The sequence below is a fragment of the Saccopteryx leptura genome, chromosome 2, assembly GCF_036850995.1.
Source record: "Saccopteryx leptura isolate mSacLep1 chromosome 2, mSacLep1_pri_phased_curated, whole genome shotgun sequence".
Taxonomy (NCBI): Eukaryota; Metazoa; Chordata; class Mammalia; order Chiroptera; family Emballonuridae; genus Saccopteryx; species Saccopteryx leptura.
The window spans coordinates 216,754,953-216,777,925 of record NC_089504.1 but is presented as its reverse complement, the minus strand read 5'-3'; the positions used below and the strand labels follow the sequence as shown (position 1 = coordinate 216,777,925).

Sequence of the window (22,973 nt, the reverse complement as noted above, 5' to 3'; positions counted from 1 at the left end):
CTGCAGGGTGGCGGCAGAGGGAGACCGGGAATGTGATCGGACAGAAGTTAACATGCAGAGGGGGCCTGAAGCCCCACCAAGCATTACAGGACTGTCGGCCAAGGTCAGAAAAGCTCCGGGCACGGTCTGAAGTGCGTGCAGCTGGAGAGAGGGCACCAGAAGACCTCAGGCCCACCCTCCGCACACAATAACAGGAAGCGTCCCTCTCAATGACCACGGTGGTGTCCCTGTGCCCAAGCCGCCGCGACACCCGAGGCGCAAGAAATACCAGCCTGTAACTAGCGACTGCTCCGGAAAACCGCCTCCAGATATTCCGCGGAGCCTGGAATGCGCAAGGTCACGCCTCCACCCCGCCCTATCCCCTTCTGTGATTGGTAAGGGTGCCTTCCGTCCTTGGTGCTTGCGCATTCGCTGCTTCCGGTCCGTCCCTGCCTGTGATTGGCGTTCTAGGTTAAAGAAGCGGAGGCGGCGGTACAGCAGTTATGTCAATAAGGAAGCGACCGCCTCCCGGCCCGCCCCTTGCCTGGCCTTCTTCGGAGTTACCGCAATGGCGGCCTTCTTTTTGCTCCGGCAAGGACGAGCCGGGTCTCTGAAGGTAAAAGAGAACCGGTGATGGGAAACGTCGTAAACCCGGGAAGAGGGGAGCGGCCCTAACGGGCACCTCAAGCCATCATGGCCAGATGCGGGCCCGGCTCCCCGGAAGAGGAGAGTGCACCTGGCTGGGGCAGGCAGCCAGGATGGGGGCCGGCGACTGGACCCCCGACCCCTACCGGCTCCCGAGGGACCTGAATCCCCTCAGGAGCTTGCGGTGTGCGGGGCCCCCAGGTGGCGTGCTTCGCCGGGCTCTGTCAAAACCGTTCAGGACTGCGTCTTCTAATTGAACAGGGAGAGAACTAGTGGGTACCTGGGGGACCCGATACCTTATTTCGCAGCTAAGAAGTCAGCTTACATTATTACCTCGTTTGTGAAAAGAAAGAAGGGCTTTCTTTAAGCTAAGTTCACTTCACTATATTTAAGTTTTTAAAGGCTACTATTACATAAGCAACAACTGTTAATCGCAAAATAAAGTGTAGAAGGGGAATCTGTTGTCAGAATCAACTGTTTTCTCCTTGAGACATAGTTGCAAACAAGTTTTTTTGCATTTGTATGTACATATACACACGTGCGTACAGTCATAATAAAAATACTGTCTCCCTCATATGTGCACTCTAGGTACCTCGGCTCTATGTGGGCCTTGGTAAATATATGCTGAGTGAATTAACAGTTTATAAGATGCTTGCCACTTATGTATTACAATTTGAAGCAATTATTAATCTGCATCGTTTTTTAAATGCTATTTTAAACAGTATTCTAATTTACTTTGTGAGAGTAGAGAAACATTTTACAAAGAAAGCCATATTACATTGTAGGTTAATAGTCAGTAGGTAATTGGAGACTGCAGAAAGGTAATGCACAGGAGAAAGTGGTTGGAAAAGTACCCAGATGTTCTTGAACCTGCATGTTTGTGTGTGTGTGTGTGTGTGTGTGTGTGTGAGAGAGAGAGAGAGACAGAGAGAGACAGAGAGAGACAGAGAGAGGGACACAGGAAGGGGGAGAGATGAGAAGCATCAATTCTTTGTTGCGACATCTTAGTTCAGCGGTTCTCAACCTGTGGGTTGCGACCCCGGCGGGGGGGTCAAACGACCAAAACACAGGGGTCGCCTAAAGCCATTGGAAATACATATTGGTTTTAGGGGACCCCTGTGTTTTGGTCGTTCGACCCCCGCCAGGGTCGCGACCCACAGGTTGAGAACCGCTGCCTTAGTTGTTCATTGATTGCTTTCTCATATGTGCCTTGACTGGGGGGGCTACAGCAGAGCAAGTGACCCCTTGCTCGAGCCAGCGACCTTGAGCTCAAGCTGGTGAGCCTTGCTCAAACCAGATGAGCCCGTGCTCAAAGCTGGTGACCTCAGGGTCTCGAACCTCGGGGTCCTCCGCCTCTCAGTCCGACACTCCATTCACTGTGCCACCGCCCTGGTCAGGTGAACCTGCATGTTCTTGAACTCAGGTGTTTTTTTCTTTATGTGTGTGGGATTTTTTTCCCCAAAATTTCCATAATATACATATATTATGAAAATTTTAATAATAGAAATATGCCATGTGAATGCAAACCATTGTTATGTAGTAATACATAATCTTCATATGTGATAGTAGCTGTTGTAAATGATATTACGCTAAACATTTTTTATTTTTCGATTACATTTTACTTTAAATATTATTTTGTATTGGTTTTAGGTATACAGCATAGTGCTTACACAATCATGTACTTTACAAAGTGTTCTGCTTGATATTTCCAGAACCCACTGGCACCATACATAGCTGTTACAATGTTATTGACTTTATTCCCTGTGCTGTACTTTACATCCCGTGACTGTTTCGTAACTACTAATTTGTACTTCTCAGTCCTTTCACCCAGTTCCCCAATCCTTCTCTCCTCTGGCAACTACCAGTCTGCTCTGTATTATTCCATTTCAATTTGTTGATTCGTTATCGATTCCTAAAATATGCTTATTTTCTATTCTTTTGTCAGACTGTGCTCCTAGAAGGACGAGTGTTTCAAGGACTGACTTCTACAGCTTCTCTGTCTGCAGAATCAGGAAAGAGTGACAAGGGACTGCCACCGAATTCCAAGAAGCAGAGTCCACCAAAAAGTAAGATTTTAATGATTGTCATAAGGGAAAAGAATGCAGATAAATCACTCAGCTTCCCAGGAAGCATCCAGATTATAATCAGACATAAGATCTGTAACAGATCTTAAATCAAACAATTCAGTACTATAACAGTATTTTTTTTTTTTTTTTGTATTTTTCTGAAGCTGTAAACAGGGAGAGACAGTCAGACAGACTCCCGCATGCGCCTGACCGGGATCCACCCGGCACGCCCACCAGGGGCGAAGCTCTGCCCACCAGGGGACGACGCTCCGCCCCTCCGGGGGCGTCGCTCTGCTGCCACCAGAGCCACTCTTAGCGCCTGGGGCAGAGGCCAAGGAGCCATCCCCAGCGCCCGGGCCATCTTTGCTCCAATGGAGCCTTGGCTACGGGACGGGAAGAGAGAGACAGAGAGGAAGGAGGGGGTGGGGGTGGAGAAGCAAATGGGCGCTTCTCCTATGTGCCCTGGCCGGGAATCGAACCCGGGTCCCCCGCACGCCAGGCCGATGCTCTACCCCTGAGCCAACCGGCCAGGGCCAATATAACAGTATTTTACTCAACATTTAGCCCTGAACTGATTCTGTCTGTATTTTCTAAATGCCAGACTCTGATGTATAGCAACGGAATGCAGAATATAAAGGCTCTGAGTGTTTGTTTGTTTGTTCATTCGTTCGTTTGTTCATTCATTCATTCATTCATTCATTCATGAGAGACAGACAGGGAGGGAGAGAGATGAGCAGTATCAATTCTTGGTTGTGGCACCTTAGTTGTGCATTGATTACTTTCTCATACGTGCCTTGACCAGGTAGCTCCAGCCAAGCCTGTGACCCCTTGCTGAAGCCAGCAACCATGGAGTCATGTCTATGATTTCATGCTCAAGTCAGTGACCAGTGACCCCTGCACTCAAGCCGGATGAACCCATGCTCAAGCCAGCGACCTCAGGGTTTCAAACTGGGTCCTCTGGGTTCCAGGCTGGTGCTCTATCCACTGTGCTGCCGCCTGGTCAGGCAAGGCTCTGGGTATATATAGCCCTAATACAGACCCTGTACTCCCATGAGGTGGCCATGGACCCCGCTTTAGTTTTCTTTCCCTGATTGTGACTTTTTCAGTGTTTTGAAACTCAGCTTTGCTCAGCCACAGTCTAAGATTGCAGGCGTTTTATTGTGACTGTGAAGAGAGACTGAAGAGCAGGCACCATTTTTCATTATAATTCATCTTGATGGAACATGATGTCTGCTTTGTTTCCAGCTCTTTCCACAGTCATTTTGACTCTTAGCACCAGTTTTTACTGTGCTTTTCCCCTGAATGCCAATGTAGCATATCCTCACTGAAGAAAAAGAGCAAATGCAGCAGAATATTTTAAATACTACTAGGAATTTTATATTCTATTCCCCACTAACTATTAATTGATTATAATCCAGGTCTGTTGCATTTGGTCTTAACTAATGAAACCTTAGTTAGCTCTTTTAAATATATGTATAGTATCTGTAGTCTCTCAGGGTGACATTGATTAATAAAATTATATTGGTTTCAAGTGCACAACTCTAATACATCATTTGTGGATTGTATTGTGTGTTCACAACCCCAAAACAAGTTTCCTGCCATCACCATTTATCCCCCTTTACCCCCCTTTACCCTCCCTTCACCCCCCTTTCCCTCTGGTAACCACCATACTGTTGTCTGTGTCTGAGTTTTGGCTGTGAGTGGGTGTGTGCATGTTTAGGATTTTGTTTGTTTGTTTGCTTGCTTAATCCCTTCACCTTTTTTACACAACCCACAACCCCCTCCTCTCTGACAGCTGTCAGACTATTCTCTGTCTGAGTCTGTTTCTATGTTGTTTGTTAGTTTTCTTGGCAAATATTTAATCTTCATGGGGGGGTAGAATATTAATTTCATTTTCTCTTATTTTCATGATAATATTATTTTCTCAGTTCAAAAGTGTTTAGGCCCTGGCCGGTTGGCTCAGTGGTAGAGCATCGGCCTGGTGTGCAGGAGTCCCGGGTTCGATTCCCTGCCAGGGCACACAGGAGAAGCGCCCATCTGCTTCTCCACCCTTTCCCCTCTCCTTTCTCTCTGTCTCTCTCTTCCCCTCCCGCAGCCAAGGCTCCACTGGAGCAAAGTTGGCCCGGGTGCTGAGGATGGCTCTGTGGCCTCTGCCTCGGGCGCTAGAATGGCTCTGGATGCAACGGAGCGACGCCCCAGATGGGCAGAGCATCACCCCCTGGTGGGCATGCCGGGTGGATCCCGGACAGGCGCATGTGGGAGTCTGTCTGACTGCCTCCCCGTTTCCAGCTTCGGAAAAATACAAAAAAAAAAAAAAGTGTTTAGATTCTTTTGTCCCTCCTTAGTCTGCACAAAAACATGAGTAGGTTATAGGATACTGGCACTCAGTTGAGAGTGCCAGCCTGCCAGCTGCCTTTCACACATTGTTGATCTCCTCTGAGGAGACACCTTCCCTGGTGGCGTCCTTGGCCCTGTCAACTGGAAGTTTGATGTTGACAGAAACATTATTGAATTGTCCAGTACCAGCTTCATTTTTAATTTTTCTTTTTACCTGCTTCATTTTTAAATCCAGTGTGTTCTCTCTCTTTCTCTCTCTTTCCTTTTTTTATCCATAAGTTTTTAAATGTCTTAAACAAAAAGAGGTTTATGTTTGTTTTTCGTGGACATAACCATAATACTATTACCACACTTAAAACATGTCTGTAAGAATGTCAGTTAAGTCTGACCAGGTGGTGGTACAGTAGATAGAGCATTGGCCTGAGACACTGAGGACCCAGGTTCAAAACTCTGAGGTTGCCTAGCCAGGCAGTGGCGCAATGGATGGAGCGTTGGACTGGGGTGCAGAGGGCCCAGGTTCGAAGCCCCCAGGTCGCCAGCTTGAGCATGGGTTCATCTGGTTTGAGCAAGGCTCACCAGCTTGGACCCAAGGTCTCTGGCTTGAGCAAGGGGTCACTTGGTCACTGTAGCCTGGTCTGCTGTAGCCCCCGGGTCAAGGCATGTGTGGGAACACAGTCTATGAGCGACTGGGGTGCCACAGGAAGGGGTAGGTGCTTCTCATCTCTCTCCCTTCCTGTCTGTATGTCCCTCTGTCTCTCTCTGTCTGTGTCACCAAAAAAAAAAAAAAAAAACCCGAGGTCACTGACTTGAACCTGGGCTCATCCGGCTTGCACATAGACTCACCAGTGAGGTCACTGGCTTGAGCGTAGCATCACAGACATGACCGCATGGTTGCTGGCTTGAGCCACGGATCACTGGCTCAGCTGCAACTCCCCAGTGAAGGCTCATATGAGAAAGCAATCAATGAGCAACTAAGGTGCCGCAAGTATGAGTTCATGCTTCTCATGTGTGTGTGTATCTCTCTTTCTCTCTCTGACTTGCTTGTTAATTTTTTTAAAAATATCATATCTGAATATGTGCCTGTCATTCTTTCATTATTTACTGATGAATGAGTAGTTGAGTTTTGGGGGCTTTTTGTTTTGTTTCTTTTTTTAGTGAGAGACAGGAAGGGATGTAGATGAGAAGCATAAACTTGTAGTTGCATCTCTTTAGTTGTTCATTGACTGGTTCTCATATGTGCCTGGATGGGGGAGCCAGTGACACGCTTACTCAAGACATTGACCTTGAGCTTCAGGTCATCGGCCTTTGGGCTCAAGCCCCCAACCATGGTATCATTTCAGCGATCCTACACTCAGGCTAGCGACCTCAGGATTTGAACCTGGGACCTCAGCATCCCAGTTCAATGGTCTATCCACTGTGCCACCGCTGGTCAGGCAAGTAGTTGAATTTTATTACTAATATTATATTTGACTGTTTGTTTGCTTGCTTATTTTGCTGTTTGGTCAGTAAGTAATGTCTTTATCTGAAAAATCTTCATAGAAAATTGTGGTTTGGTTTATTAGCTCTTAGCAGCCTGTTCCTGAGCACTGAAGAAGCTTTTCTTCTGAGCTACCCAATCTTTTGGGCAAGAGACATTTTGGGATGGTTCCCCCTCTTCTGTTTAACTTCTTTCTTAGGCTTCTTCTCATAAACTATATTCCCTCAAATAGCATCATGAGGCCCTGGCCGGTTGGCTCAGTGGTAGAGCATCGGCCTGGCATGCAGAAGTCCCGGGTTCGATTCCCGGCCAGGGCACACAGGAGAAGCACCCATCTGCTTCTCCACCCCTCCCCCTCTCCTTCCTCTCTGTCTCTCTCTTCCCCTCCTGCAGCCGAGGCTCCATTGGAGCAAAGATGGCCCGGGCGCTGGGGATGGCTCCTTAGCCTCTGCCCCAGGTGCTAGAGTGGCTCTGGTCGCGGCAGAGCAACGCCCCGGAGGGGCAGAGCATCACCCCCTGGTGGGCAGAGCATCGCCCCCTGGTGGGCGTGCTGGGTGGATCCCGGTCGGGCGCATGCGGGAGTCTGTCTGACTGTCTCTCCCCTTTTCTAGCTTCAGAAAAATACAAAAAAAAAAGAAAAAAAAATAGCATCATGAGCTGTCTTATATACCTCCATCCTGTCTGGAGTTATGCTGTTCTTTATGTACTGAGAGAATTGGTTCTTGTAAGCATCTTCATCTTCCATTAGGTAGGACATCTGCAGTGTTCTGACCCATGATGTGCTTCTGATGTACTTCTGCATTGAATTCCTTGCTTTCTGAATCAACCAGGAATTCACTTCGTACTGTGAGAGATAGACAAGCCCCAATCCGCAGCTCCCTTCAGGGCCCCAAAAACTTTTATTTTCAGTAGTAGTTCTTGCAAGCTTTGTATCCAGTTACAAGTGAAGGCACCAGGTTGACCATCACTGCTTTCCACATTTAGTTCTTCTCCAGCCACCTCCACTTGGCTTTCATAGATCTTGCCCAGGCCAAACCTGTTGAGAAGCGTGCGTGCTAGCAGCAGGCCAGTACCATGTGTGCGGCTTAATTTGTCAGACCAGCCTTCACACCATACTTTGGGAGTTCATGAGCATAAACCACATAAACTATCATATTTCACCCTGGCCTGTTGGTAGAGCATCAACCCAGTGTGTGGATGTCCTGGATTCGATTCCTGGTCAAGGCACACAGGAGAGGCACCCGTTTCTCTACCCCTCCCCCTCTCATTTTTCTCTCTTTCTCACTGTCTGTCTCCAGTCTCCTCCTGCAGCCATGGCTCAATTGGAGGGAGTTGGCCCCAGGCCCTGAGGATGACTTCATGGCCTATGCCTCAAGTGCTAAGAAGAGCTTGGTTGCTGAGCAACAGAGCAATGCCCCAAATGGGCAGAGCATCTCCCCCTAGTGGGCTTACTAGGTGGATCCCAGTCAGGGCACATGCAAGGGTCTGTCTCTGCCTCCCCTCCTCCCACTGAATTAAAGAAAAAGTTTCCTTCTCTACGAGCATATCTATTGGTTCAAAGAACGGTCATCGTGTACTTGGATATGTTGTGTTTATTTTTATCCTGGATTACCTGGCATTTCTAGGCCTAGTAATCACTTTACCATCTTGTCGTCTTCTAAGTTTCACTTGGTAGCTCTTAAAGTAGGCCTTATTTTTGACAACATTAGCAAGCCCCGTCCTATGGAAGAGAGACCTCATCTATTGCTCTGAAGCTGTATATCTGCAATCTTGCTTCATAGGTTTATGAAATTAGACTAGTGGATTTTAAAACATCCTGGTAGGGTCAAAGATGCCCCTTTTTAGAAACAGGCTTCTGTATATAAATGGAAATCAGGTACTTTGTCTTGTGACAGTTTGGGGGTACAGTTATGAGATGGGAACACTGAGCTGGGAGTTGTCCTTGGGTTCATAGCTTCTGCCTCAGGACACAGCAGGCCCTGTAGACCCCTGAGCCTCAGTCCCTTTGTGCCTGAGTGGGGTCAGCAAGCATGCTGGCTTTACTGGGTTGATGTAAGATGGGGCCAGCAGTGATCAGAGATGTGGTATGCGCGTGGGCACAGTTTTCAAGGCTGTACTGTCTTTAACACACATTACATTTGTATCTCAGAATTAAAAAATAGTAATCTCAGTATGGAGAAAAAGAAGGAGTGCTCCTAAATTAATGTGGGCAGGCGTCAGTGTTTCCCCAGAGTGTCAGTGATTGGTAAGGGTAAGACTTAAACAAGTACTTTTCGCCCACAGGTGGCACTTTGCCAGATTAAACCCCTGCCAGTGGAGGGTGTGTTTATTCTATTTGTCTTTCAAGGAAAGTCACTACCAAACTAAAACTCTGTCAAGCCTGACCTGTGGTGGCGCAGTGGATAAAGCGTCGACCTGGGAATGCTGAGGTCGCCGGTTCGAAATTCTGGGCTTGCCTGGTCAAGGCACACATGGGAGTTGATGCTTCCAGCTCCTCCCCCCTTCTCTCTCTCTGTCTCTCTCTCCTCTCTCTCCCTCTCTGTCTCTCTCTCCTCTCTAAGAATGAATAAATAAAATAAAAAAAAAATAAAACTCTGTCAAGTGTATGGCATTCCATCTCTAGACAAATGTAGAGATTTCATGAAAGCACACAGGCAAGGTCATACTTATTCAAAGTGAAAGCCATTGTTCCTCTAGTGACAGTGCTGTTTCAAGGGACGTCATTCTGTACTACTGAATGCAGATATGGTGTGGGTGCTGACGTGTAGGTACAGCAGTTACTTGTGGCATCTACCGGTCATAGCAGTAAGCTTCCTTCAGAGTCACAAAGAGGATCCTGGACTGATCCACAGCAGGTCAGAGTAACTCAATACAAAGCAGAATGCTACAGTTTAATAAATGACAAGTTGGTATATGATGAAATATCTGTCACTTTGATAAATTTAGGTTGTTTTATTAAAAATAATATTCCTCTTTATGCCATTTCCTAGATGTAGTGGACCCAAAGGAGAGGGGCAAGCTACTAACCACCCCAACAGCAGCTGAAGTGTCTAAAAACTTAACTTCATCCAGTTCTTACTCATCAGTGGTGAATCAAGGTGGGACAGGAGCTAGCCCTAACCCTGATGACAACGTGCTAGTCATAGATGAAAGGGTTTCAGAGCTTTTGTCAAGAAAGACTTTGATAGAGTTTCCTCAGAAAGTTCCATCTTCATTCAGAAAACAGGGCTCCAGTCCAGAAGTTCTTCAGAAAAAGAGAGTGACGGACGCTTCCTCTTCCTCCTCATCCAGCTCTTCTGATTCCGAGTCTGACGGGGAGGGAGGTGGCTCCGAAGCTGATTCTCCAGCAGTGAGCAGAGGAAAGGTTCCAAAACCAGAGGCCTCCCATGCCTTTGAAAATGGAGCCCCCAAAATTTCAGAATCTGCAAAAGAGAAGACGTGGTCACCACAGCCACATCTGGACCTCACTTCTGCAGTGAAGCCCCATCAGGCAAAGAAGAAAGGGACCTCCAGTAAGCCATTAAAGGAAAGAAAAGACCAGCCAAAAGCCACAGTACCCAAGTCACAGGGAAATGAAGAATTTATGAAGCAAAATGTAAAGGAAAAAAAACTTCAGGAAATATTTAAATCAACTAAAATAGATAAAGAAAGCCAAAAGCCATTTGAAGTAAAAAAAATTTCATCTGACCATACAAAGTCAGGATTATCTATACAACTGGGTGGTGGCCCAGTGCCCACTCCATTGACAGAAAAGACCACCACAGAAGGACAGCTGCCAGCAACTCCTCCTGAAAGAAAAGGAAGACATTTAGGAAAACAAGTACCAGAACCTGATGGGGAGGTGGCTTTTTCCCCGTTCAGAAAGGGAAATTTGGGGAAGCAAGTAATAGAAGAAATTTCAAAGGCTAAAGAAGAGAATTTGGAAGATCAGTTGCCAATAAAAAATTTGAAGCCAGTTCCTGTCTATAATAAAGGTGTTTTTGATGAAAAGATAGCAGTACTAAAGCTTGAGGCAAAGGGTGAAATCATTGAAGACTCAGCAACCCAAGTAGGAGACCAGGACGACACACAGGGTATACCTTGACTGTTAAGAATTCTTGTCCTTTGGGGGTGGTTAGACTGAAGAACTAGGATATAAAGAAGTACTACTACTAATCAGATTCTGTAGTAGAAATACAGCCTGTGACACTGTCTCAGATAAGTGGAGAAGTCTATCTGAATTGTGAATAATATACATCTTATATACAAAAATCCCTAAAACATTTTTAAAAAGACCTTCCTGCCTTTATTTTATTTTATTTTATTTATTTATTTTTTTTTTTTTTGAGAGAGAGGAACAGAGAGAGAGAGTGAGAAGCATCACTCGTAGTTGCTTTCACTTTAGTTAAACGTCGATTGCTTCTCATACGTGCCTTGACTGGGGCCAAGCCGGTGTCCCTTTGCTGAATCTAGTGACCTTGGGCTTTTCATGCCCAAGACCCCACGCTGAAGTGCCTGGACTCAGAACCAGCGACTTCAGGGTTTTGAGCTGATGACCTCAGCATTCCAGGTCGATGCTCTACCCATGGCACCACCACCAGTTAGGCTAAAACATTTTAAATTTATTTTACAATGAAAGAATAGGCCCTTGGCACTCTTGACTGTTCTTTAAGCAGTATAATTTTGAAACTGGCAGTTTAACTTACCAGTCTTCAGAGGTGAGCCAGTGTCCACTTTATGAAATTGCAGAACAACTCATTGAATGGAAAAGGGGAGCCCTGCTTAAATGAAGGGCAATAGTTACACTTGGTCTGATGGTCTTCAGGAGCATCTTTGTGCCTAAGGGAAAACCTGCATTTTAAGAATTCTAGTAGTGACTCGAAGGTAGTGATGGACTGCATAAATCTTTTCACTGGACATTTCCTTTTCTGCTTTACCTGAAAAACATCAGGCTGCTTTATTTTTCTTTTTTTTTTTTTTTTTATCTTTCTGAAGCTGGAAACGGGGAGAGACAGTCAGACAGACTCCCGCATGCGCCCGACCGGGATCCACCCGGCACGCCCACCAGGGGTGACGCTCTGCCCCTCCGGGGTGTCGCTTTGCCGCGACCAGAGCCACTCCAGCGCCTGGGGCAGAGGCCAAGGAGCCATCCCCAGCGCCCAGGCCATCTTTGCTCCAATGGAGCCTTGGCTGCGGGAGGGGAAGAGAGAGACAGAGAGGAAGGAGGGGGGGGGTGGAGAAGCAAATGGGCGCTTCTCCTATGTGCCCTGGCCGGGAATCGAACCCAGGTCCCCCGCACGCCAGGCCGACGCTCTACCGCTGAGCCAACCGGCCAGGGCCCTGCTTTATTTTTCTATAAAGAATTTTTGTGAATGGCCTTTTTGCTACCACAGATTATTTTGTTTTAATTTACAATTTCATTTTAGAGAGAGAGGGAAGCATTCATTTGTTGTTTCACTTAATTGTGCATCTGTTGGTCTCATATGGGCCCTAACCATGGATCTAACCCACAACCTTGGTGTTTGGGGCTGACTCTTTAACTGACTGAGCTAACTGGCCAGGGCCACTACCACAGATTTTTATTTTTTATTTTTTATTTTATTTTATTTTATTTTTTGTATTTTTCTGAAGTTGGAAATGGGGAGGCAGTCAGACAGACTCCCGCATGCGCCCGACCGGGATCCACCTAGCATGCCCACCAGGGGGCGATGCTCTGTTGCAACCAGAGCCATTCTAGTGCCTGAGGCAGAGGCGATAGAGCCATCCTCAGCACCCGGGTCAGCTTTGCTCCAATGGAGGCTTGGCTGCGGGAGGGGAAGAGAGAGACAGAAAGGAAGGAGAGGGGGAGGGGTGGAGAAGCAGATAGGTGCTTCTGTGTGCCCTGGCAGGGAATCGAACCCGGGACTCCTGCACACCAGGCCGACGCTCTACCACTGAGCCAACCAGCCAGGGCCTACCACAGATTTTTAAGGGGAAACTGGATTTCTATAATCTTACCATTTTCTTGTGCATTGAACTTTATAAAATACAGTGTGCTTTAGGTAGGTTATGGTAAGACAGTAAAGGAGGTTTCCAATTTTAGGATCTGTGTTTCTTCAACATACTATTCTGTATCTTTGAAATGCATTACTAACAAACCCAATTCCTTCCTGACTGCTCTTTGTTCTTTTTAAAGTCTTTCTTTTGCCTAATTTGTTGCCTGGTCATTATTGTTATGTTGATATAATTTACATGTATTCTTTCCTTTTTCTCTATTTGTCATTAACATGCAAAGTGCCAGCACTTACCAGACTGCTCAAGACCTCAAGAACTGCATTGCCTGCCACTCTTATTTCAGTCATTCTGTAAATTGGAGAGGAATACCAAAACCTTCAGGAGGAAAACAGAAATTGGGGTTTTCAGATTGCAAATCTTTTTTGAAAAATCCTTGTAATTTTTCATGGACAAGTGAATTTTCCAATATTCTCTTTGCCCTTTGGAGGAGAATAATACTGGCCAGGACTGCAGGGAGCTCTGTCTGTGCAGTGGACTAAATGTCACCATATCCACTTGGCTCCATGCCTTCCAGGGGATCAGTTTTTGATAAGTTTTCTATACCCACACTTACCTCACTTTGAAGATGCCCCTACACCACATGGAAGATACTCTCCTCATGCAGATGGAAAGATGTCAGCTTTTTAAATAACATCATTTTTGTTTCATGCAACTAAAAAAAAATGAAGCTGTTGGTATGAATTCAAATAGTGAGAAAATGTATTTAAGTTATATTTTGTGCAGCCTGACTAGAATTGGAGAGAGCCACAGTGACCAAGTTTGGGATCAGTAAGAGCTTAACCCAGACCTTTGCCAACACCCTGCAAGCTCTGTCCCGCCGCCATTTTATCTTGCGCTCCATGTTGCTAGAGAGCAATATTTCTTTTGCTCTAACCTCACACTTTTAACTTTAAGATTACCAAATGTCTAAGTGTGTGGGTTTTAACTTTTTTCCACTTAAGGAAGCTAAATTAGTATTTTTTAGTCTGAATCTAAAGTATCAGCAACTTCTTCAAAAAAAAGTCAAAACGAAACCTACACATCCTGTTTCCATACCCTTTAACTGTGTAGTTATTAAAACAGTTGGAATTTATCTAATTCTCTTGTATTCAGAGGCTCAGTCTCTGCTTTTGAAGTTTTCTTCTCTAAATGTTTATTTGTCACAGACACATTTCTAATAGATCTCATTTTCTTCCCTGCATCTTTAGGTGACCTCAAAGTCCTCCATAATTGTTTTAGGCATTTTCAAAGTTCTGGGAAGTCCAGGATCTAGAAATACATAAAGATGTTAAGACACATCATATTGAATAATAACTATTCCATTTCCCTAGTTGTTAAGGCCGTATGTTTTAGAATACATTTTCAGCTAATCTCTTGATTTTGGTTTTGAAGACACTTGCTTTCATTGGCTTTTTTGGTGAGAGACTTCATAACAGGGTTATTAAGAAGCTCCTTATCCAATGTGTTCACTGAGTGTGTTTCCCCCACAGAGCCCGCGCAAGCTGCCCCTCCTCCCGAGCCATTTGACAACACCACCTACAAGAATCTCCAGCATCATGACTATACCACGTACACCTTCTTAGACCTGAACCTGGACCTCTCGAAATTAAGGTTGCCCCAGCCCTCTTCCGGACGAGAATCACCTCGCCACTGAGAGCTGTTTTGTAATTCCGGTTATGTTGTCTGCTGTATTGCCTGTAAAATAAAATCTGCTCAAGTCATGAGGCCTGGCGTTTGTAATTGGTTTTCCTTTTATACCTTCACAGTGACTGGTGAATTAGCACGACTGCTGACCATTTACTCAGCATGTGTTTTGGAACATCTGTATACAAGAAATTTTTCTTTAGAGCTATGGCTGCCTGGACACATCCATAAAACTAGACAAATGTGGGTGCTTTCTAGTATTGTGGGTTTATATATATATATATATATATATATATATATTTTTTTTTTTTTTTTTTTTTTGTGTGTGTGTGTGTGTGTATTTTTCTGAAGCTGGAAATGGGGAGAGACAGACAGACTCCCGCATGTGCCTGACCGGGATCCACCCGGCACGCCCACCAGGGGGCGACGCTCTGCCGCGACCAGAGCCACTAGCGCCTGGGGTAGAGGCCAAGGAGCCGTCCCCAGCCCCCGTGCCATCTTTGCTCCAATGGAGCCTCGGCTGCAGGAGGGGAAGAGAGACAGAGAGGAAGGAGAGGGGGAGGGGTGGAGAGGCAGATGGGCGCCTCTCCTGTGTGCCCTGGCCGAGAATCGAACCCAGGACTTCTGCACGCCAGGCTGACGCTCTACCACTGAGCCAACCGGCCAGGGCTGTGGGTGTATATTGAGTCCCTTGTCAGCTAGGTATTGACAGGAGGAATGGTTCCAGCCTCTTAATTTTATAGACCTAGTTCTTAATAAATTAAGAGTTTGCAAATTTTAACTACTGCACTGCAAAGAAATATCAAATTAAAGCATTTTATTTATTATTATAAAAGGAACAGAATTGTTCACTTGGATTAGGTATTTGCTGTCAACTCAGAAGCTTTTGGTGGTAGGATTAAGGAGAGGTTTCCAAGTGGCCACAGCCTACTCTGCTGAATTAGCTACACTGGCCAAATACTTCACATTACTCAAAATGTTGCATGCGTGGGGGGTGAGTCATGCTGTGTCTGCCCCAAGCACCCTGCAGGAATGAAATAAGCAGACTGCTCTGAGAAAGGAACAAATCTAAATAAAAGTGCTGCTGATTCAGAGCTGAGATTAAAAAACAAAGAAAAAAAAAACAGTATCCATCCCTTTGGGCAACACTTCATGGCCTGAGGTGGCAAGTTGTCTGCACATATGTGACAGTTTCATGTTTGGCCTTGTTCACATGCTTGTTTATGGGCCTCGCTTCATTTCATCTGAATTCTAGTCATTGGTCTCCAGTCAATTTACAGCAAACAATACAGTGGATTTGTAATTTATGATTCACATTCCTGTAACCCTACATTTCTTAAAAATTAATCCAAGTAAGAATACCAAAATTGAAAACAGTTTTGGAAAGTAGTACTGGGATTGTGTCAGATTTTCTTACCACCCAAGAGGCTTAGCAACTCAGCAAGTCTTCAAAGCACATTTTTTTTATTATCAAAGTACTAAAACCACATTACCAAAGAGAAAGTGGAAAATAGTAAGATTACCTAAAATCCACAGTTCCAACCCAGCCACTGTTAACATTTTACATCTTTCCTCAGTGGTGGTGGTCTTAGATGTAATCATATAATGTACATAGAGTTCTCTATCCAAGTCTTTTTTCCATCTAACAGCCTGCTTGTCTAACTGGCCCACACACAGCCCTTGTAATGTGTGGGGGTGCACTGGGTGGCAGGGGAAGTAGAATATGAAGCTACTTACTGAGTGTGTTTCCCTTAACTGTTCATGCCACAGACTTGAAAGCCTTTTTACATAAAAATGAGTATGAAGATATTTTAATTTCCAGGAAGTTTTCCCTTGGAACCTGTCCTGTGGGTTTGTCAGTCTCCTTGGGACTTTGGTCCCCTCTCTGCCACTGACAAGGCTTGAAAAGCAACAATAGGCAGCATCAGGCGGATCTGCATTTTAGACCCATTGTCACTAATGACTCCTTCATGTCCCATCTGGTGGCAGCGCAATCATTGCCCACTGAGCGCAGTTTAGAATCTGTTTTGTCCCATGTTCTCTTTTGAGGAGTGCTGCCAGAAACAGCAGGTGTAAATATAACATGTTTGATATTGTCCCAACATAGATTTCCAGCCTGACCAGGTGGTGGCGCAGTGGATAGAGCGTCAGACTGGGATGCAAAAGACCTAGGTTCAAGACCCCGAGGTCTTGAGCACGGGCCAAGGTCACTGGCTTGAGCAAAGGGTCATTCAGTCTGCTGTAGCACCCCAACCCCCATCAAGGCACATATGAAAAAGCAATCAACAAACAACTAGGGTTTTGCAGGGAAGAACTGATGTTTCTCATCTCTCTCCCTTCCTGTCTTTCCCTCTCTCTGACTCTCTCTGTCACAAAATAAATAAATAAAAATTTTTTAAAAAAAGGTGGATTTCCAGAAACAGATCTATCTGAAGGATCACATGTGATTTGTGAACATTTAATTTGCTTTTGTTTCTGCAAGATTTTTTTTTTTTTTTTCTGAAGCTGGAAACGGGGAGAGACAGTCAGACATACTCCCGCATGCGCCCGACCGGGATCCACCCTGCACGCCCACCAGGGGCGCCGCTCTGCCCACCAGGGGGCGATGCTCTGTTGCGACCAGAGCCACTCCAGCGCCTGGGGCAGAGGCCAAGGAGCCAAACCCAGCACCCAGGCCATCTTTGCTCCAATGGAGCCTCGCTGCGGGAGGGGAAGAGAGAGACAGAGAGGAAGGAGAGGGGGAGGGGTGGAGAAGCAGATGGGCGCTTCTCCTGTGTGCCCTGGCCGGGAATCGAACCCAGGACTTCTGCACGCCAGGCCGACGCTGTACCACTGAGCCAACCGGCCAGGGCCTCTGCAAGATTATTTTTAAACCATTTTGATAGATGTAAGTTAAATAAGGTAGACAATTATTTTTGTTTATCTTTTTCCTGTCACCTGCACTGTGGCATCTCCCCTAGATGTTTTTTCTCTTATACCTGTCAAGACCCTGTGGACTGGAGGAGATGATGTGTAAATCACAAGTCCATTCCTTCCTTATTATGGATTCTTGCCCTGATATTTACTGGCAGCTGGCTAATAACTAAAAAAATCAGCAGATGATTTGGCGGGGGTGGGGGAGGATCTGATTCTGCTTTTCAGCATGTGCTTTGTATTTTAATAGTTCCTGTTCTCCTGCCTGTCTCTAGTATTCAGAACCTGGAATATGCTCAGCGGCTTGTCACCCAGTGCTGTCTGACCTGGTCCCATGCCTGGCCCAAGGAAGCAATTTGAGGTCTATGAAATGAGCTCACCAACAGCCACAGACTTGAAAGCCTTTTTACATAAAAATGAGTATGAAGATATTTTAATTTCCAGGAACTTTTCCCTTGGAACCTGTCCTGTGGGATTGTCAGTCTCCTTGGGACTTTGGTCCCCTCTCTGCCACTGACAAGGCTTGAAAAGCGACAATAGGCAGCAGAACTGCCTGCACCCTGCCGGAGGACACGAGAGATACACATGCCACAGAATCAATCTGTCCTATGAAAGCAGGGAGTGGCAACCGTTTTCTATAAGGGGCCAGATAGTAAATATTTTAGGCTTTGCCACACATATATAGTCAGTGTTGCACAAACTTCCTTTTAAATGCTTTAAAAAGCCCTGGCCAGTTGGCTCAGCGGTAGAGCGTCGGCCTAGCATGCGGAGGACCCAGGTTCGATTCCCGGCCAGGGCACACAGGAGAAGTGCCCATTTGCTTCTCCACCCCTCCGCCACGCTTTCCTCTCTGTCTCTCTCTTCCCCTCCCGCAGCCAAGGCTCCATTGGAGCAAAGTTGACCCGGGCGCTGGGGATGGCTCTGTGGCCTCTGCCTCAGGCGCTAGAGTGGCTCTGGTCGCAACATGGCGACGCCCAGGATGGGCAGAGCATCGCCCCCTGGTGGGCAGAGCGTCGCCCGGGCGCATGCGGGAGTCTGTCTGACTGTCTCTCCCTGTTTCCAGCTTCAGAAAAATGAAAAAAAAAATAAAAAAATAAAAAAATAAAAAAAAAATAAATGCTTTAAAAATACTATAATCATTCTTAGCTTGTGGGCCTTACACAGAAACAGAGAGCAGGGTTTCTCTAAGGGACCAAAGTTTGTTGACCTTGTGGACACCAGGATTAAAGGGCTCACCGTAGATCACTGAATTGAATAAAAGGGCTGGCCAGAGAGAAGACTAAGACTAAATAAGTGGTGTGTTCTAGGTGCCCAGTTCCTCAGGTTCTATCTCTTCCTCTCCCTGACCTTCAGTTCCTTTTCCTTCCTCCTGCCATAATTCTAGAAGGGGTCTGAAACAACACCAGGATATAAACAACCAACAGCTAAAGTGCTGTTTGTTCCAGAATAATTTTCACTCTTACGGCCCTGTAATAAGATCACTGTAAATGCCTCCTAAATGCCAGGCCTAGGCTGGGACCGTGGGTTCAGAACAATGATGACAGTCTCCGGAGGAAGGATGAGAGACAGGCGAAAAGCACCTGAAGGTAACATGCCGCATTTAATGACAGCAGGGTGATAACAGAAGTGAGATGTTTGGGGAAGAGGTGAACATGGGTGTTCATCAGAGAAGGCTGTGCAGGACATGGTGTCTCACAGGAACATTGAAAGGTAGAACATTGTGGAGGGAACCTGGAGGGTCTTCAAGGCATCAAGATGAGTATATGCAAAGGCCTGGAAGTTGAGACAGCAGTTGGTTTTCAGGAAAATCAGCCCTTTGGCATCACTTGAAGCTATGCTTGAAAGGAGACACACATAAACTGAATGAGTAACGAGGGCTGAGTCATGAAGCTTGGGCTCTGCGTTAGTCAGCCTCAGCTTCCCTATCACAATGCCACAGTGAATGGCTTAACCCAGTGGTCCTCAACCTTTTTGAGCCACGGATCGGATTAATGTCAGAAAATATTTTCACGGACCGGCCTTTAGGGTGGGACAAATAAATGTATCACGTGACCGAGACAAGCGTCAAGAGTGAGTCTTAGACGAATGTAACAGAGGGAATCTGGTCATTTAAAAAAAATAAAACATCGTTCAGACTTAAATATAAATAAAACAGAAATAATGTAAGTTATTTATTCTTTCTCTGTGGACCAGTACCAAATGGCCCACGGACCGGTACCGGTCTGCAGCCCGGGGGTTGGGGACCACTGGCTTAACCGACACATTTATCATCTCACATGTTTAGAACTAAAGGGGCTGGTGGAAGAGGAGATAAAAGAATGGTAACTCGCCTGACCAGGCGATGGCACAGTGGATAGAGCATTGGACTGGGATGCAGAGGACCCAGGTTTGAGACCCCGAGGTTGCCAGCTTGAGCACGGGTTCATCTGGTTTGAGCAAAGCTCACCAGCTTGGACCCAAGGTCGCTGGCTTGAGCAAGGGGTTACTCGGTCTGCTGAAGGCCCATCATCAAGGCATATATGAGAAAGCAATCAATGAACAACTAAGGTGTCGCAATGAAAAACTGATGATTGAAGCTTCTCATCTCTCTCCGTTCCTGTCTGTCTGTCCCTTTCTATCCCTCTCTCTGACTCTCTCTGTCTCTGTAAATAAATAAATAAATAAATAAATAAATAAATAAATAAATAAATAAATAAAATTTAAAATAAGTAAATAAATAAAAGAATGATAACACATTGATGAGGTTTAAGACGGGAAGACCTGGAAGTTCATGATTTCACTCTAACTTTTCAAGAGCTGAAGAACTTTCATAATAAAATGAATTTTTAAAATCCTACTGGTAATACGGAAAATAAAATTGGAAAGGATGAAACTTGAGAGAAGAGAGATAAAACAGGTCACTTTGCAATTCCTCCAGGCAGAGTGACGACATGTTGTGCTCAAATGTGACTCCTCGGCTGGGTGGCCAGGTAACTTGGAGGTTTGGTAGACATGGCTAAACTGTCATCCTGGAAAGTTGGTCCAGTTTATAATCTTTCCAACAGTTTATGGATGCACCAGTCCACTTACACCCTTGCCAGCAGCAGGTGTCACAGTCTCTGATATTTGCTAATGTGATAAATAACTTTTATCTCAAGTATGGGTGAGTTTATATTTCCTTCAGGCTCAGAGGCATAGAAAGCGAGCTATTCATATATGAAAAACCATCAGCTAACATCATATTAAATGGCACAAAACTGAAGGCTTTTCCCCTTAAATCAGGAACAAGACAGGGTTGTCTACTCTCTCCACTCTTATTTAATGTGGTGCTAGAGGTTCTAGCCAGAGCAATCAGACAAGACAAAGAAATAAAAGGCATCCATATCGGAAAAGAAGAAGTAAAGGTATCACTTTTTGCAGATGATATGATCCTATACATCGAAAACCCCAAGGATCCACAAAAAGACTTCTAGAAACAATAAGCCAATACAGTAAGGTCACAGGATACAAAATTAACATACAGAAGTCCATAGCCTTTCTATATGCCAACAATGAAACATTTGAGAACGAACTCAAAAAAATAATCCCCTTCACGATTGCAACAAAAAAAATAAAATACCTAGGAATAAACATAACAAATAATGTAAAGGACTTATATAATGAAAACTACAAACCATTGTTAAGGGAAATCGAAAAAGATATAATGAGATGAAAGAATATTCCTTGTTCTTGGTTAGGAAGAATAAATATAATCAAGATGGCCATATTACCCAAAGCAATATACAAATTTAATGCAATTCCCATCAAAATTCCAATGACATTTTTTAAAGAAATGGAGCAAAAACTCATCAGATTTATATGGAAGTATAAAACACCCCGAATAGCCAAAGCAATCCTAAAGAAAAAGAATGAAGCTGGGGGCATTACAATACCTGACTTCAAACTATATTATAGGGCCACGACAATCAAAACAGCATGGTATTGGCAGAAAAATAGACACTCAGACCAATGGAACAGAATAGAAAGCTCAGAAATAAAACCACATATATATACTCAAATAATTTTTGATAAAGGGGCCAACAACACACAATGGAGAAAAGAAAGCCTCTTCAACAAATGGTGCTGGGAAAACTGGAAAGCCACATGCAAAAGAATGAAACTGGACTACAGTTTGTCCCCTTGTACTAAAATTAACTCAAAATGGATCAAAGATCTAAACATAAGACCTGAAACAATAAAGTACATAGAAGAAGACATAGGTACTAAACTCATGGACCTGGGTTTTAAAGAGCATTTTATGAATTTGACTCCAAAGGCAAGAGAAGTGAAGGCAAAAATTAATAAGTGGGACTACATCAGAGACTGAGAAGTTTTTGCTCAGCAAGAGAAACTGATAACAAAATAAACAGAAAGCCAACTAAATGGGAAATGATATTTTCAAACAACAGCTCAGATAAGGGCCTAATATCCAAAATATACAAAGAACTCATAAAACTCAACAACAAACAAACAAACAATCCAATAAAAAAATGGGAAGAGGACATGAACAGACACTTCTCCCAGGAAGAAATACAAATGGCCAATAGATATATGAAAAGATGCTCATCTTCTTTAGTTATTAGAGAAATGCATATCAAAACTGCAATGAGATACCACCTCACACCTGTTAGATTAGCTATTATTAACAAGACAGGTAATAGCAAATGTTGGAGAGGCTGTGGAGAAAAAGGAACCCTCATTCACTGTTGGTGGGAATGTAAAGTAGTACAACCATTATGGAAGAAAGTATGGTGGTTCCTCAAAAAACTGAAAATAGAACTACCTTATGACCCAGCAATCCCTCTACTGGGTATATACCCCCAAAACTCAGAAACATTGATACGTAAAGACACATGCAGCCTGACCAGGTGGTGGCGCAGTAGATAGAGCGTTGGACTGGAATGCAGAAGGACCCAGGTTCGAGACCCCAAAGTCGACAGCTTGAGCACGGGCTCATCTGGCCTGAGCAAAAAGCTCACCAGCTTGGACCCAAGGTCGCTGGCTCGAGCAAGGGATTGCTTGGTCTGCTGAAGGCCCACGGTCAAGGCACATATGAGAAAGCAATCAATGAACAGCTAAGGTGTCTCTATGAAAAACTGATGATTGATGCTTCTCCTCTCTCTTCGTTCCCGTCCGTCTGTCCCTATCTATCCCTCTCTCTATAAATAAAAAATAAAATAATTTTTAAAAAAAAATTTAAAAAAAAAAGACACATGCAGCCCCATGTTCATTGCAGCATTTGTTCACAGTGGCCAGGACATGGAAACAACCAAAAAACCCGTCAATAGATGACTGGATAAAGAAGATGTGGCACATATACACTATGGAATACTACTCAGCCATAAGAAATGATGACATTGGATCATTTACAGCAAAATGGTGGGATCTTGATAACATTATACAAAGTGAAATAAGTAAATCAGAAAAAAACAGGAACTGCATTATTCCATACGTAGGTGGGATATAAAAGCGAGACTAAGAGACATTGATAAGAGTGTGGTGGTTACGGGGGGGGGGGGGTGGGAGGAGAGGGAGAGGGTAAGGGGGAGGGGGAGGGGCACAAAGAAAACTAGATAGAAGGTGACAGAGGACAATCTGACTTTGAGTGATGGGTATGCAACATAATTGAATGACAAGATAACCTGGACATGTTTTCTTTGAATATATGTACCCTGATTTATTGATGTCACCCCATTAAAAAAATAAAATTAAAAAAAAAGAAAAAGCTTCCATGTCAAAAAAAAAAGAAAGCGAGCTGCTTTGATAATAACTATGTGTCTCTGTCCCTTGTAATATCAGTTCTGTCCATTATTTTATACAGTTCTTCATTTTCAGCTGATTTTCCTGTAGTGTATCTAAGTATATTTTCTATTTCTTTTCTG

General features: G+C 44.7%; 1 protein-coding gene, 1 long non-coding RNA gene and 1 pseudogene across 5 annotated transcripts in view; 1 reads left to right on the top strand and 2 right to left on the bottom strand.

The window, feature by feature from the left end:
* Positions 1 to 447: 447 nt before the first annotated feature.
* NDUFV3 (NADH:ubiquinone oxidoreductase subunit V3) lies at positions 448 to 14,240 on the top strand. Of its 3 annotated transcripts, XM_066370104.1 has the most exons (5): positions 576 to 595; positions 2,570 to 2,690; positions 6,368 to 6,460; positions 9,495 to 10,577; positions 14,007 to 14,240. In XM_066370104.1, exons 3-5 carry the CDS (start codon positions 6,430 to 6,432, stop codon positions 14,168 to 14,170), a joined length of 1,278 nt encoding a protein of 425 aa, XP_066226201.1. In that variant the 5' UTR covers positions 576 to 595; positions 2,570 to 2,690; positions 6,368 to 6,429; the 3' UTR covers positions 14,171 to 14,240. The 3 variants fall into 3 exon arrangements, with proteins under 3 accessions (XP_066226200.1, XP_066226202.1, XP_066226201.1); XM_066370103.1 differs by lacking the exon at positions 6,368 to 6,460 and having other exon boundaries at positions 448 to 595; XM_066370105.1 differs by lacking the exons at positions 6,368 to 6,460; positions 9,495 to 10,577 and having other exon boundaries at positions 448 to 595.
* LOC136393300 (large ribosomal subunit protein uL18-like) lies at positions 6,586 to 8,498 on the bottom strand (annotated as a pseudogene).
* The window catches only part of LOC136395400 (uncharacterized), a 34,368-nt gene continuing 21,195 nt past the window's right edge, over positions 9,801 to 22,973 (bottom strand). The window contains exons 2-4 of one of the 2 annotated variants that reach the window (XR_010749324.1): positions 12,771 to 12,852; positions 11,190 to 11,261; positions 9,801 to 9,926 (exon numbers count right to left, since the gene is read on the bottom strand). This is a non-coding gene — a long non-coding RNA (uncharacterized lncRNA). The remainder of the gene's footprint in view (positions 9,927 to 11,189; positions 11,262 to 12,770; positions 12,853 to 22,973) is intronic. The other variant, XR_010749323.1, reaches the window with a different exon arrangement.

Bases quoted from the DNA above. Each gene is read 5' to 3' on its own strand.
- NDUFV3 (XM_066370103.1), top strand. From the start codon at position 548: ATGGCGGCCTTCTTTTTGCTCCGGCAAGGACGAGCCGGGTCTCTGAAG. The intron at 596-2,569 runs GTAAAAGAGAAC...TTCTTTTGTCAG, and splicing joins GACGAGCCGGGTCTCTGAAG to ACTGTGCTCCTAGAAGGACG. The intron at 2,691-9,494 runs GTAAGATTTTAA...GCCATTTCCTAG, and splicing joins GAAGCAGAGTCCACCAAAAA to ATGTAGTGGACCCAAAGGAG.